The sequence below is a fragment of the Dryobates pubescens genome, chromosome 17 (genome assembly GCF_014839835.1).
Source record: "Dryobates pubescens isolate bDryPub1 chromosome 17, bDryPub1.pri, whole genome shotgun sequence".
Taxonomy (NCBI): domain Eukaryota; kingdom Metazoa; phylum Chordata; class Aves; order Piciformes; family Picidae; genus Dryobates; species Dryobates pubescens.
The window spans coordinates 10,276,734-10,291,138 of NC_071628.1; the positions used below are offsets into that span (position 1 = coordinate 10,276,734).

At 53.2% G+C, this 14,405-nt stretch overlaps 1 protein-coding gene across 1 annotated transcript in view; it reads left to right on the forward strand.

Annotated features, from left to right (window-relative positions):
- SPG11 (SPG11 vesicle trafficking associated, spatacsin) overlaps positions 1-13,448 on the forward strand; it is a 50,535-nt gene extending 37,087 nt beyond the window's left edge. Inside the window, exons 29-40 of the mRNA XM_054168816.1 lie at positions 159-373; positions 809-1,553; positions 3,206-3,348; positions 4,240-4,438; positions 6,004-6,141; positions 7,122-7,255; positions 7,966-8,073; positions 8,833-9,001; positions 10,932-11,020; positions 11,605-11,760; positions 11,972-12,123; positions 13,112-13,448. Coding sequence (XP_054024791.1) covers positions 159-373; positions 809-1,553; positions 3,206-3,348; positions 4,240-4,438; positions 6,004-6,141; positions 7,122-7,255; positions 7,966-8,073; positions 8,833-9,001; positions 10,932-11,020; positions 11,605-11,760; positions 11,972-12,123; positions 13,112-13,292 — 2,429 coding nt within the window. The 3' untranslated portion in view covers positions 13,293-13,448. The remainder of the gene's footprint in view (positions 1-158; positions 374-808; positions 1,554-3,205; positions 3,349-4,239; positions 4,439-6,003; positions 6,142-7,121; positions 7,256-7,965; positions 8,074-8,832; positions 9,002-10,931; positions 11,021-11,604; positions 11,761-11,971; positions 12,124-13,111) is intronic.
- The last annotated feature ends 957 nt before the right edge of the window (positions 13,449-14,405 follow it).

The window sequence follows — 14,405 nt, forward strand, 5'->3', positions numbered from 1 at the left end:
CTCTCTCCTCCTCTCTCCTCCTCTCTCCTCCTCTCTCCTCCTCTCTCCTCCTCTCTCCTCCTCTCGCCTCCTCTCTCCTCCTCTCTCCTCCTCTCTCCTCCTCTCTCCTCCTCTCTCCTCCTCTCTCCTCCTCTCTCCTCCTCTCTCCTGTTAAACAGGTCCTTATGTGAGGAAGCTCTGTGCACTGAGTGAGACCCTGAAGGACTCCTCCATCGCCATCAATCGCTCCATCCTAACCAGTTACAGCATGGACACCTTCCAGAGGGAGTGCAGGTCCATTCTGGAGCAGCTGCAAGAGAAAGGGCTGTTCTCTCTGGCTCGGGAGGTAGCAGCTCTGGCTGAGCTGCCCATGGACAACATAGTGACACGAGAGGTACAGTGCAGTCAAGCGGTGCTGCTCCCCTCTTGGTACTCTTCTTAGTGGCCGCACTGAGAATTGTTCCTCTCAGCCTTCCTGAGGCACAAAGCGTGCTTCAGCTCTCTTCCCATGTGAAATGCAGACAAGTTGACTGGAGGACAGTGGAGCTGTCCTGCTGCTCTCCCTGTTTTTACTTAAAGTCATAGAATTGTTTTGGTTGGAAGAGACCTCTAAGATCATGGAGTCCAACCACAGCCTAACACCACCATGGCCATTAAACCACAGTCGCCGTGCGGTGGTGTCCTGGGTGAGAAGATAGATGGATTTGTTGCATATTGAGCCACTTAATCTGACCTTACCTTTGTTTTTTTGAGGGGGTGTTTTGGCCTTAGAATGAGAGCTTTCTTCTGGGGCCAGGCAGTTGTTTGCAAGCCTCTGTGTATTTTGCAGGTTCTAAGAGACCTGCACCGACTGAGAGACGTTGGCCAGTGGCACCAAAACCAGACAAGAGTTGAGTTCTGGAGGAAATGCCATGACAGCTTCATGAAGAATTCCATCTCCAGCCAAGCTGCATCTGATTTCTTTTTTGATCAGGCAAACACAGTGTTTGAAGCCTTAGGTCAGGAGAAGATAAACAGCATTATGGAGAGACATCTCTTGCTCACCCTCACTGGCCACTGGCTGGCCAAGAGTGACTCGGTGCCACTGCGCAGGTTAGAGGAGATTGAGAAGCAGATCTGGATCTGTCACATCACACAACAAATCCTCTCCACAGATCAGGGGACAGGCAAGACCAGATTTCCCTCCCAGGCTGCAGTGAACAGAGATCTTACCTTTGACAGCTTAGCCAAGGAGTTTTCCTTCTCCAAGCTCCCTGCTCTGAACACACTGAAGTACTTGCAGCTGGAGGGTCTTGCATTCAGAGAGGCTCAACAGACCTTGACTAGTGAGGAGGAGGAAGCCCTCAGGTTCCTGATTGGGTCTCTTCTGGATGAAGGAAGCGTGCATGAAGCCAGCCGTGTGTGCCACTACTTCCAGTTCTACAGCAGAGATGTTTCACTGGTGCTGCACTGCAGAGCTCTGGCCTCAGGGGAGGCTGAGCTGGACAAACTCCACACAGATATCCAGGCTCTGCTGGCAGCCAGGGAGAGGACACCTGACAGCAGTTCATCTCAGCAGGGCAGAGTCCCCAGCAGTAAGTGACACAAACCAGTTCACAGCACTGCTGGGGCTGCACTGGATTCTTCCTGATCTATTTCAGTGTCAGTTTCCCCCCGGGATTTCTGCAGGAAAGAAGGTCTTCATGGCAATGGGTTACCTCCTGGTTCAAAAATCCTCTGGTGAGAGGAGTTTGAAACCTTGTGATAGCCAGGGCTCCTGTGTGTTTCAGGCAGGGAGTTTCTATCTGAAGTTTTATAGTCTCCTCCCCTGTGCTTTGTTACACAGAAGCACAGAATACATCTGGCTGGAAGAGAGCTCAGAGATCATCCAGCCCAGCCCTCAACCCAGCATTGAAGGGTTGACACTAAACCATGTCCCTGAGTATCAGGTCCACACAGCTCTTGAACACCCCCAGGGATGATGACACCACCACTGCCCTGGGCAGACCATTCCAGTGTTTGAGAGCCCTTTCAGTGAAGAAATATTTCCTGATACCCAGCCTGAACCTGCCCTGGTGCAGCTTGAAACCATCTCCTCTGCTCCTGTTGCTTGACACCAAGGAGAAGAGGCTGCACCCTCCTCGCTCCAACCTCCTTTCAGGGAGAGAGCAATGAGGTCTCCCCTCAGCCTCCTCTTCTCCAGACTGCACCACCCCAGCTCCCTCAGACTCTCCTTGTAGGCCATGTCCTCCAGGCCCTTCACCAGCCTCATTTCCCTACTCTGGACACACTCCAGCCCCTCAATGTCCTTTCTGTAGTGAGAGGCCCAGACCTAAACACACTACATGAGGTGTGGCCTCACCAGTGCTGAGCACAGGGAGATGATGATCTCCCTGTCCCTGCTGGCCACAGTGTTCCTAATCCAAGCCAGGATGCCACTGGCCTTCTTGGCCACCTGGGCACACTGCTGGCTCATTTTCAATCAACTGTCAACCAGTATCCACAAGCCTCTCCAAGTTGCAGCTTTCCAACCACACATCCCTGAGCCTGTAGCTTACCATGGGGCTGCTGTGACACAAGTGAAGGACCTGGCACTTGGCCTTGTTGAACTTCATACAGTTAGCCTTGGCCCATTGGTCTAACCTGTTCAGATCCTGCTGGAAGGCTTCCCTGCCCTCTGATAAAGTAACTTTGAGCTTCAGCTGCCTGCCTGCTTCTGGATTACACACTCTAGTACATCTTGAGTGTGTTTCTGGAGCTTTCATGAATCATTTCTCTGAATTCTTTGTACACTTTAAAGGGGTCAGCATTTCATATTAAGGCTAAGCTTGCTGTGCAAATAGATATCCAAGTATTCTCTGCTTAACTCTAAAGCCTGGATGTGAAAGCTGTCAGCTGGAAGTTGACTTTCTAACACTGACATGTGTAAAGCTTGACACAAAGAGAAGAGAGTAAGGAAAGCCTAAGCCATCAGAAAGGCTGCTGAAGGCTTTTGTCCTCTTCTGCTGAAGAATTTTATACCTGAGAGACTGCAGGTGATATTTTGGCTGATTTTGTTCTCTCATGCTCTTTGTACCCTAAAACTTAAAGACCAAACAGCAGCATGCCAGGTATGAAGAGTTCAGTCTTCAGACTGAGAAAGTTCTGATCTGTCTGCTGCCCATTTCTAGAGTCTTACTCCAGGTCTAAGGCTTGCTGGTGTCACCTGTCTTGGTGCAGGAGGAATTCAGAGTGTGTTTGTTTCCAGCAACCAGCTTAGAAGACTGGACACCCGTTGGGGCTCCACCTCTGGATGATCAAGTTGTTTCCAGCCTGAAGGCTCTCACAGATGAATGTGTCCATGGCAGAAACTACTGCAGGCAGGTTCTCTGTCTGTATGAGCTTTCCAAGGTATGTGTCCAGTAACAGGATGGAAGAAACAAGGGGTCTGTGTCAGGCGGTGCCGTGGAAGTTTGTGGAGGACGGGGGTAAAGAGTGGTGGAAGTACCTAGCAGGAGCCTGAAACAAGCCTCACAGGGTCAAACTACCAAGCCTTTGTGTGGGGAAAATGGCCAGATACTACCTAGGAGTTAAGTGTTGAAATGAACTTGACTCCCAGACTCCCCAGGCCCCTGCCTCTGCCTCCACTAAGCCAGAAATCAGTCCCAGAGCAGTAGCCCCACGGTACTTCTATGCTGTCCTGATCTGGAGGACATGAATATGAAGGTCCACAGGTGAAGCCACTGCTTAAACTCATCCAGGGGCAGACAAGTTTGCATTTCTTTTTTAAACAATTTTGTCTGCTTCTCCAGCTCTCCCTTCTTGCATCCACTGATCACAAGAACATTTACCATAGGTCAAGATGTAGAGTTATAGAATCCCAGACTGGTTTGGGTGGGAAGGGACCTTTCAAGCTCGTCCAATCCAAGCCCCCTGCAGTCAGCAGAGACATCTGCAACTAGAGCAGGTTGCTCTACCAACCTGACCTGCAGTGAGTCCAGGTATGGGACATCTCCCATCCCTCTGGACAGCCTGGGCCAAACACTCACCACCCTCAAGGTCAAACATTGCTCCCTTCTCTCCAGTCTGAATCTCCCTCTTAGTTCAAGCCATCACCCCTTGGCCTGTCACAGCAGGCCCTGTTCCAAAGTCTGTTCCCAGCTTTCTTCTCAGCCCCTCAAAGCACTGCAAGGCCACCAGAAGGTCTTCCTGGAGCCTTCTCTTCTCCAGGCTGAATAACCCCAGTTCTCATGCTGGCCTCGTTCTGCAGTGGAGTTTTTGCTGTGTGTGTTTGGTTTCCAGGAGCTGAACTGCTCCTACAGTGAAATGTCAGCCCATGACCCCGAGAAGGTGCTTCGGGCCATCCTGTCCTCCCGTCGGCCAGACAGGTGCAGGAAGGCTCAGGCCTTCATCAGCACACAGGGGCTGCAGCCTGCAGCTGTGGCAGAGCTGGTGGCTGAAGAGATCATGCAGGAGCTGTTGGCATCTTCAGAAGGGAAAGGTAAGAAAGAGGCTTGGTCTTGTCTTTGAGTGGTTTGGGTTTGTGGGTGTGGTACTTGCATCTGCAGCCCAGTCCTTGCTCTGGGGATGTTTGAAGGCTGCTTATAGCCAGCAATGTTTGGGCAGCTCTTGGCTAAGGTTTGTAAACCTTGCCTACCTTAGATAAGGTCTTCTACAAGTGGGTGTTGGTTATTTTTGTGTCCAGGGTGGTGCTGCAGTCATTAAGGTGTTTGGTTTGGGTTTTTTTAATGGCTGTAAGTTGAATGGGTTGAAAAACAAAGGTTGGTTGGAGGTTTAATCATGATCTTTGCAGCCCCTCGTGGTCTGACTGGAAAGATTCATGTCTTGGTGTAAAGCAGGGGCTGCTCCTCAAAAGAGCAGGAGTTTCTCTGGGGGTCTTCTCTGTTTGATGTCACTTCTGGTTTGCCACAACATTAATGACAAAGTTCTGTGAGAAACAATGAGCCATGAGATGGAGATTCACAAGTCCAGGTGTGCTCTCCTTTGTTCCAGCTCTTCCACCCTGCTACCCTTCACTCTTGCTGCTCCCCTTCGTGAGCTCAGACCATTTGGTGCACCTCCTTCAGCTGAGTCAGCCTCCTAACCCAGCAGAAAACAGATCCAGGGAAGGAGAGTTTTCTGTTGAGTTTGGAGTTGAGCTGGTTCATGGGAAGGTGTAAATGGAAGTGCATGGAGTGGGTGAGAACTGTCTTGTGAACGGAAAAGGAAGATGTTCTTCCAGCAGCAGCTGCCTGCTGGGTCTGGGAGATGATGGTAGGATGTCACTGGGTTAAATTGGCAGAGAAGTAGTGGCTGGTTCTTAAATTTAAGCAGCAAGATCAAAAGTGTCTTTAGATTTGGGGTTCTGAGTCCTGAGCCAGTCTGGATGGGGTAACATGGCTTTCTTTGGGGGTTTTCTGTTAACATAGATAATCTCTCCTGAGTGATTAGCCCCTGTGACATACCTTCCTTCCCCTCCTCTCTTCTCCTTCCCCTCCTCTCTTCTCCTTCCCCTCCTCTCTTCTCCTTCCCCTCCTCTCTTCTCCTTCCCCTCCTCTCTTCTCCTTCCCCTCCTCTCTTCTCCTTCCCCTCCTCTCTTCTCCTTCCCCTCCTCTCTTCTCCTTCCCCTCCTCTCTTCTCCTTCCCCTCCTCTCTTCTCCTTCCCCTCCTCTCTTCTCCTTCCCCTCCTCTCTTCTCCTTCCCCTCCTCTCTTCTCCTTCCCCTCCTCTCTTCTCCTTCCCCTCCTCTCTTCTCCTTCCCCTTCTCTCTTCTCCTTCCCCTCCTCTCTTCTCCTTCCCTTCCTCTCTTCTCCTTCCCCTCCTCTCTTCTCCTTCCCCTCCTCTCTTCTCCTTCCCCTCCTCTCTTCTCCTTCCCCTCCTCTCTTCTCCTTCCCCTCCTCTCTTCTCCTTCCCCTCCTCTCTTCTCCTTCCCCTCCTCTCTTCTCCTTCCCCTCCTCTCTTCTCCTTCCCCTCCTCTCTTCTCCTTCCCCTCCTCTCTTCTCCTTCCCCTCCTCTCTTCTCCTTCCCCTCCTCTCTTCTCCTTCCCCTCCTCTCTCTGTGACCACAGGACAGAAACAGGTTTCAAACCCTGCATCTGAGAGCCAGACATTCCTGCAGCTGGCTAAGCTCTGCCAGGATCACACACTGGTTGGCATGAAGTTACTGGATAAAATTTCCTCAGTGCCACGTGGGGAACTGTCCTGCAGTAAGTAACCAGCAAATGGTGCTGGAAGTAACCAGGGCCCTGCTGAACACCCTGCTGCTTGCTCTGAAATCACAGCCCAAAGAGGAAAAGCAATATCCATGGAAGCCTCTGTTGCTGAGCTCAAATGGGGTACTAAAGAATCCTAGAATCCCAGCATGGGGGGGTTGGAATGGACCTCTGGAGACCCACAGCAGCTTGCCCAGCATCACAGTGGCCAGCTGGGTTTGGAAGCTCTCCAGAGGAGGAGAATCCGCAACTGCTCTGAGTAGCCTGCTCCAGGCCTCCAGCACCCTCACACCAAAGACCTTTCCCTTCATAGTGACATGGAACCTCCTAGGTTCCAGTTTGTGCTCATTGCCCCTTTTCCTGTCACTGGGCACCACTGACAAGTTTGGCCCCAGCCTCTTGCTCCCCACCCTTTAGCTCTTGCTGAGCACTGAGCAGATCCCCTCTGGGGCTGCTCTTCTCCAGGCTCAACAGCCCCAGGGCTCTCAGCCTTTCCTCCTCACAGAGATGCTCCAGGCCCCTCAGCATATTCCCAGCTTCCCCTGGACTCTTTCCAGTAACTGCCCTGTTTCTCTTGAACTGTGGACCCAGTTCTCCAGATGTGGCCTCACCAGGGTTGAGTAGAGGGGGAGAAGAACCTCCCTTGACCTGCTGGCCATATTGAATTGCTGGATGTGAGTACCTGTGCAGGAGCTGACCATGCTACTGCAGCTTTGCTTCAGCCTTCCAACCCAAGTCCTTCACCTTGAGACTGTTCTTGAGCCACTCCTCACCCAGCCTGGATTTGTGCTTGGGATTGTCCAGACTCAGCTGTAGGACCTTGCACTTGGCCTGGTTGAAGGTTGGCTCGGGCCCACCTCTCAAGCCTCGGCCTGATCCTAAAGATCTCTTCCAACCCAACCAAGTCAGTGATTGTATTGCCTGCAGTGCTGAACGCTCTGACTCGACTGCCTGAAAGTTCTTCTGCCCTGCAGTTACAGAGCTGCTGATCCTGGCCCATAACTGCTTTAGTCTGACGTGCCACATGGAAGGCATCACGCGAGTGCTCCAGGCGGCGCGGCTGCTCACGGATCAGCACCTGGCCCCTAACGAGGAGTATGGACTGGTGGTGTGTGTCCTGCTCAGCTGTTGTGCTTGTCCAGGTGCTGTGGGGAGGCTTCCACATGGGCCTGAAGCCAGGGACTGCTCATCAGCAGGACAGGCCAGCAGCTGGCTGAGGGAATGGAGGACAGGTGTCACCTGGGCCTCACTGCTCTTCTCCCGCCTGGCCCTAGGAGCTAGCAGGGTTTGGTCTGATGTGGCCAAGAGATGAGTTTTGTCACAGAGGCTCTTAGAAGACCCCTCTGGAAAGGTGGAGGTGATGGTAGCAGATTGGTAGTGTGGTAAATCATAATGGGAGGGTCAGAGTCAGTCTGGTGACCTGATGATTTGTCTTACTGGGCTGTTACCTGTCTTAAAGTCCTGCCTGGAGAGGACTCCGGGATTCTGAGACAGATTGGAGACTAGAGGAGACTTCTTGACTGGAAAGAGTTCTCAAACCCAGGCTGCCCAGGGAGGTGATTGAATCACCATCCCTGGAAGGGTTTAAAAGCCACAGAGATGTGGTGCTGAGGGACGTGGTTTAGCACCAGACTTGGTAGTGTTGGAGAGCAGTTGGGCTTCATCTTAAAGGGTCTTTTCCAACCACAATGATTCCGTGGTTCCACACAGCCCCCTGGCTTCACCTTAGCCCTCTGGCCTCACCACAGCACCAACTGCTTTCAGGGAGGAGCTTTCTGCTTTCCTTTGGGCCTCATCCTTCCCCTGTCACTCCCACAGGTTCGGCTTCTCACGGGGATTGGCAGATACAACGAGATGACCTACATATTCGAGCTGCTGCATGAGAAGCACTACTTTGAGGTGCTCATGAGGAAGAAGTTAGACCCGGTAGGTGCAGGGGGGGGACCACAGGGAGAAAAATTCCAGAGAACTGTGTGGCTGTGCTAGAAACTGCCCATGGTGGGGAGGCTGGAGTAGGTGAGGTCTAAGGTCCTTTCCAACCTAATGATTGGATGATCAGAGGGCTGGAGCAGCTCTCCTATGGAGAGAGAGTGGAGACTATTCAATCTGGAGAAGAGAAGGTTCCGAGGAGACCTTATTGTGGCCTCCCAGGATCTGAAGGGGGCTACAAGAAAGCTGGGGAGGGACTTCTGAGGGTGTCAGGGAGTGATAGGACTAGGGGGGATGGAACAAAAATAGAAATGGGTAGATTGAGGTTGGTTGTTAGAAAGAAGTTCTTCCCCATGAGGGTGGTGAGGCACTGGCACAGGTTGCCCAGGGAGGTGGTGGAAGCCTCATCCCTGGAGGTTTTTGCAGCCAGGCTGGAGGTGGCTGTGAGCAGTGTGATCTAGTGTGAGGTGTCCCTGCCCATGGCAGGGGGGTTGGAACTGTCTGATCCTTGAGGTCCCTTCCAACTCTGACCATTCTGTGATTCTGAGCTCCTCTATGATTCTGTGACAAGGAGGCTGGTGAAACAGTGGAACAGGTTGCCCAGAGGCCTCACCCCTGGAGACAACCATTCAAGGCCAAACTTCACTGAGGCCTTGAGCAACCTGCTCTAGTCGGAGGTGCCTCTGCTGCGGGGAGGGCTGGGGGCTGGGGTTGAAGAGGCTGACCTTTGAAGGTGCCTTCTGTGCTGGTGGCCAGAGCGGGACACTGAAGACAGCCCTGCTGGACTACATCACGCGGTGCCGGCCCGGGGACAGCGAGAAGCACAACATGATCGCCCTCTGCTTCAGCATGTGCCGCCAGATCGGCCAGAACCACCAGGCCGCCGCCGCCGTCCAGCTCAAGCTCATCGAGTCCCGGCCCTGGGGTCAGTGCCGCCCGACCGGCCGCGGCCTGCCGGCAGCCTGCACGCCTCCTGCAGCCCTGCTGCTGCCATTCAACTCTGCTGGCTGGGACGAGGGTCCTGGCAGCCGCGTGGGGAGCTCTGGGGCAGGGGGCGCTCTGGGGCAGGGGGCGCTCTGGGGCAGGGGGCGCTCTGGGGCATGGGGCACTCTGGGGCAGGGGGTGCTCTTGGAGGTAGGCCACTCTGGGGCAGGGGGCACTCTAGGGCATGGGGCACTCTGGGGCAGGGGGTGCTCTTGGAGGTAGGCCACTCTGGGGCAGGGGGCACTCTAGGGCATGGGGCACTCTGGGGCAGGGGGTGCTCTTGGAGGTAGGCCACTCTGGGGCATGGGGCACTCTTGGAAGTGGGCCACTCTGGGGCATGGGGCGCTCTGGGGCATGGGGCGCTCTGGGGCAGGGGGCACTCTGGGGCAGGGGGCACTCTGGGGCAGGGGGCACTCTTGGAGGTAGGCCACTCTGGGGCATGGGGCACTCTGGGGCATGGGGCACTCTTGGAGGTGGGCCACTCTGAGACATGGGGCACTCTGGGGCATGGGGCACTCTTGGAGGTAGGCCAGTCTGGGGCATGGGGCACTCTTGGAGGTAGGCCACTCTGAGGCATGGGGCACTCTGGGGCATGGGGCACTCTTGGAGGTGGGCCAGTCTGGGGCATGGGGCACTCTTGGAGGTAGGCCACTCTGAGGCATGGGGCACTCTGGGGCATGGGGCACTCTTGGAGGTGGGCCAGTCTGGGGCATGGGGCACTCTTGGAGGTAGGCCACTCTGAGGCATGGGGCACTCTGGGGCATGGGGCACTCTTGGAGGTAGGCCACTCTGAGGCATGGGGCACTCTGGGGCATGGGGCACTCTTGGAGGTAGGCCACTCTGAGGCATGGGGCACTCTGGGGCATGGGGCACTCTTGGAGGTGGGCCAGTCTGGGGCATGGGGCACTCTTGGAGGTAGGCCACTCTGAGGCATGGGGCACTCTGGGGCATGGGGCACTCTGGGGCATGGGGCACTCTTGGAGGTGGGCCACTCTTGGAGGTGGGGCACTCCTGGATGTGGGGCACTCTTAGGCTTGAGGCACTCTTGGACTTCACAGTTCATGTGTCTGCTCTGCTGTCTCCCAAAGAGCTGATAATTTTGGCTCTTAGCATGAGGTCACCTTTCTGTGCTACCAGATGCAGGACATTGGAATGGGCTGCCTGGGGAGGTGGCGGAGTCACCCTCCCTGGAAGCGTTTGAAATAAGCCTGCATGAGGCACTTGGTGCCATGGGTTAGTTGGTTAGATGGTGTTGGGTGATAGGTTGGACTGGATGATCTCAAAGGCCTTTTCCAGCCTGGTTCATTCTGTGATTCTGTGACATGCCTGTGTTTTCCTCCCTTTAACAGGAGGTGACACAGTGGGGGTTGTAGAAAGTGTTGTGTGGGGTGTTTGTGCAGGTAACTTGTGAGCACCTGAACTTGGTTGAGTGCTGAGTGTTGGGAGGATGCCGTGGAGCACATGGAGATCTCACCCCAGGGCAGTCAGCCAGGACCATAATGAGCACTGCAAACAGAAGCTCTGCCAGTGGGCGGTGTTCTGAATCACCTGGTGGCAGTCAGTGGTCATCTCCACCAAAAAAAATGTGTGATTTGGGTTTCCTCTCAGTTCTCCAGTCACTCAACTAGGTCCCAGCAGTAGCTTGGTCCATTAAGGGGACTGGCTTCACTGCCAGGGACAGACTGGGTACCAGGAGGTGTTTTGGTGCCTTTGTCACCTTTATTTATGAAGCTGGTAATAGCAATTGGTTTCCTGTAAACAACTGATGAGTCTTTTTATTTGATCACACATTTACTTTCTTCCTTTGTTGTCCATTTTTCTTTATTCTAAATCATGGATTCTTGATCCTTTTTTTCCTTTTCTTTCCCCAGAGGAGTCTCTTCAGGACATCACAAACCTGAAGAAGCTGCTGATGAAAGCTCTGACTCTCTTCATTGACGCAGCAGAAAGTTATTCTAAGGTGAGATGAGATCCTTGGACTCGATGACCTTAGAGGTCTTTCCCCCCCCACCCCCCAACCCTATTCTCTGATGGTTGATTCATGTTCAGATGGAACTTCTGGTGTTCCAGCTTGTGCCTGTTGCCCCTTGCCCTGTCACAGGGCACCGCTGCCAAAAGCCTGGCCCCACCCTCCTGACACCCACCCTTGAAGTATTGATCAGCATTGATGAGATCCCCCCTGAGGCTGCTCTTCTCCAGACTGAAGAGCCCAAATTCTCTCAGCCTTTCACAGAATCACCAAGGTTGGAAGAGACCTCAAAGGTCATCAAGTCCACCCTGTCACCACAGAGCTCATGACTAAGCCATGGCACCAAGTGCCACGTCCAGTCCCCTCTCTCCTCCTCACAGAGATGTCCTACTCCCCTCAGCATCTTTGTAGCCCTTTGCTGTACCCTCTCCAGCAAATCCCTGTCCTTCTGGATAAACTGCAGCGATCTAAAAGGTGAAATCCAGCTCTGAACTCAGCACTGTAAGGACTGTTGTATTCCTTGCCTCTAGAAGCATGCCTCAGAAGCTTGCATTTGCCTCTGGTTTCTGCCCTAGGACTCCTGTGTCCGGCAGTCGCTGCGCTGCAGGAGCCTGACAAAGCTGATCACCCTCCAGCTGCATTTCCTCAACTCTGGCCAGAGCACCATGCTGATCAACCTGAGCCAACAGGACCTGATGGACTCCATCCTCTCCTTGCCTAGATTCTACCAGGTAAGCTGAGCTTCCACAGTTCTTGTTTCTTCTAAGTGGTTTTCAACAGCAGCTACCTGAGCATGCTGGCTCCTGCACATGGCCACCAAGGTGCTGGAGCACCTTCCCTGTGGGGACAGGATGAGAAGGTTGGGGCTGTTCAGCCTGGAGAAAAGAATGCTCCAGGGAGACCCTTCCTGGACAGGGATTCCAACATCTGCTCTCCCTGCAGGCAGCCATCGTGGCTGAAGCCTATGAGTTTGTTCCAGACTGGGCTGAAGTTCTCTATCAGCAAGTGATCACCAAGGGAGACTTCACTTACTTTGAAGAATTCAAACAACAAAGACCACTGAAGCCAAGCATTTTTGAGGAGATTGCCAAGAAGTAAGTGGTTCTGTGGTCAAGATGGAACTTCCTTTTTCACAGACTGCTTGACAGGAATCATAGAGCTGTTTGGTTTGGAAAAGACCTTTAAGATCATGAAGTCCAACCATTCTCTAACTCTACCAAGGCTGGTGCTAAACCACAGATTCATAGGATCTTGGACTGACAGAATGGTTTGGGTTGGAAGGGATCTTAAAGACCATCCAGTTCCAACCCCCTTGCCATAGGCAGGGACACCTCCCCCTAGACCAGGTTGTTCAAGGCCCTCATCCAACCTAGCCTTGGACACCTCTAGGGAAGGGACATCCACAACATCCATGGGGAGCCTTTGAGAACCCTTTCAGTGAAGAAGTTTGTTCTAAAATCCAACCTAAACCTCCTCTGGTGCACCCTGAGACTTCCTTCTTGTCCTGGGGGAGGGCTGGCCAGATCCAATCTCTTTTAAGAATCAGAGACTCAATGCACACATTGAGCACAGCCTCATTTGTAGCTCTTGTTGGCCCATGGCAGAACAGTCTGACAACCATAGAATTGTTAGGGTTAGAAGGGACCTCAAGGATCAGCCAGTTCCAACCCCCCTGCCACGGGCAGGGACACCTCACACTGCAGCAGGTTGCTCAGAGCCACATCCAGCCTGGCCTTAGACACCTCCAGGGATGAGGCTTCCACCACCTCCCTGGGCAACCTGTGCCAGTGTCTCACCACTCTCATGGGGAAGAGCTTCTTCCTGACATCCAATCTGCAGCTACCCATTTCTAGTTTTGTTCCATTCCCCCTAGTCCTGTCACTCCCTGACACCCTAAAAAGCTCCTCCCCAGCCTTCTTGGAGCCCCCTTCAGATACTGGAAGGCCACAATAAGGTCTCCTTGGAGCCTTCTCTTCTCCGGACTGAACAGCCCCAACGCTCTCTGTCTGTCCTCATAGGAGAAGTGCTGCAGCCCTGTCTGTGAGGCTTTTCTGTTCCCATGTAACATACACTTCCTTGCAGAGTCAAGCAGCAGCCCCCTTCTGAGGCTGCTCTGAAGAACCTCAAGCGCCTGCTGGCTCACTGTGAGGACATCTACACCTACTACAGGCTGGCCTACGACAACAAGTTCTACGACGTGGTCAACACGCTGCTGAAGGACCCCCAGACTGGCTGCTGCCTCAATGACATGTTGGCAAACTAGACCCCAGCCACCATGGAGCACAGACTGGCCTTGAGAGCACCACTGCCACCAGGTCCTGCATGGTTAGTCCTGCTTCTCTGACAGCTGTTGGCTCACAGTGGTTGCTGCTAGGTGAAGGTTACTCCACAAGAACTGGTGATGGTTGTAAATCGTTAAGAAGAGAGACTGTGATGACCTGAAATTGTGTTTCCTGTAATAAATCTGTTTCCCAAATACTTGACTAAGCAGCAAATGGAGACTGGGGATGAGCCAGAGATGCAGCAGCCCTTCCAAGTGGAGATGTGGATGATGGCTCAAGAGGGTTGATGCAGAAGGTGCAGAACATCCAGCACGTGAACGGTGGAGGAAGCAGGAGAACGAGGAACCTCCTTTGAAAGTTCCAGGTACACACTCACAGAATCATTAACACTGGCAATCAATCACTCATGGAAATGGAATCATTAAGGAAATGGAATCATTAAGGCCCCCTCCCTGGAGGTGTTCAAGGCCAGGCTGAATGAGGCCTTGAGGAACCTGGTCCAGTGCAAGTTGTCCCACTGCAGGGGGGCTGGAAGTAGGTGTTTAAGGTCCCTTCCACCTCAAACCATTCTAGGGTTCTGTGAAAAGCCCCCTAAGATCAAACCAAACCTTCTACCCAACACCTCCATGACCATGTCCCCAAGTGCCACATCTACTCAGTTTTTGGAACACCTCCAGGGATGGTGACTCCACCTCCTCCCATTCCTAGACAAGTCCTTCTTTGAGCCCAGTCTGGTTTGACTGGTTTTGCTTTCCAGCTTAGTGATGAGGTCCTGTACAGCTCCCACAGCACATGCTTGGCTTGCTACTCTCTTGAAGAAGTGACCAAATACAACTGGATACAACAGTCAGTAAAGTGACTCCTTTCCATGCTTAGAGAGTTGGTATCAAGCCAGTGTCAGGAGCTACCAACCAGCACCTTCTGCCTCTCAGGAGACTATGGCAAGTTCACAAGGCTGAGGCTGATTTAACTGGGGAGGGGGACAAGACTTGGACACTGCTTCAGGCAGAAACCCAGTTTCAGCCTGGATTCTGTGTGCTGCCCAAAACCAAACGAGCTGCAGAGCTTCCAGCTGATCCAGAGGTGTCCTCTCC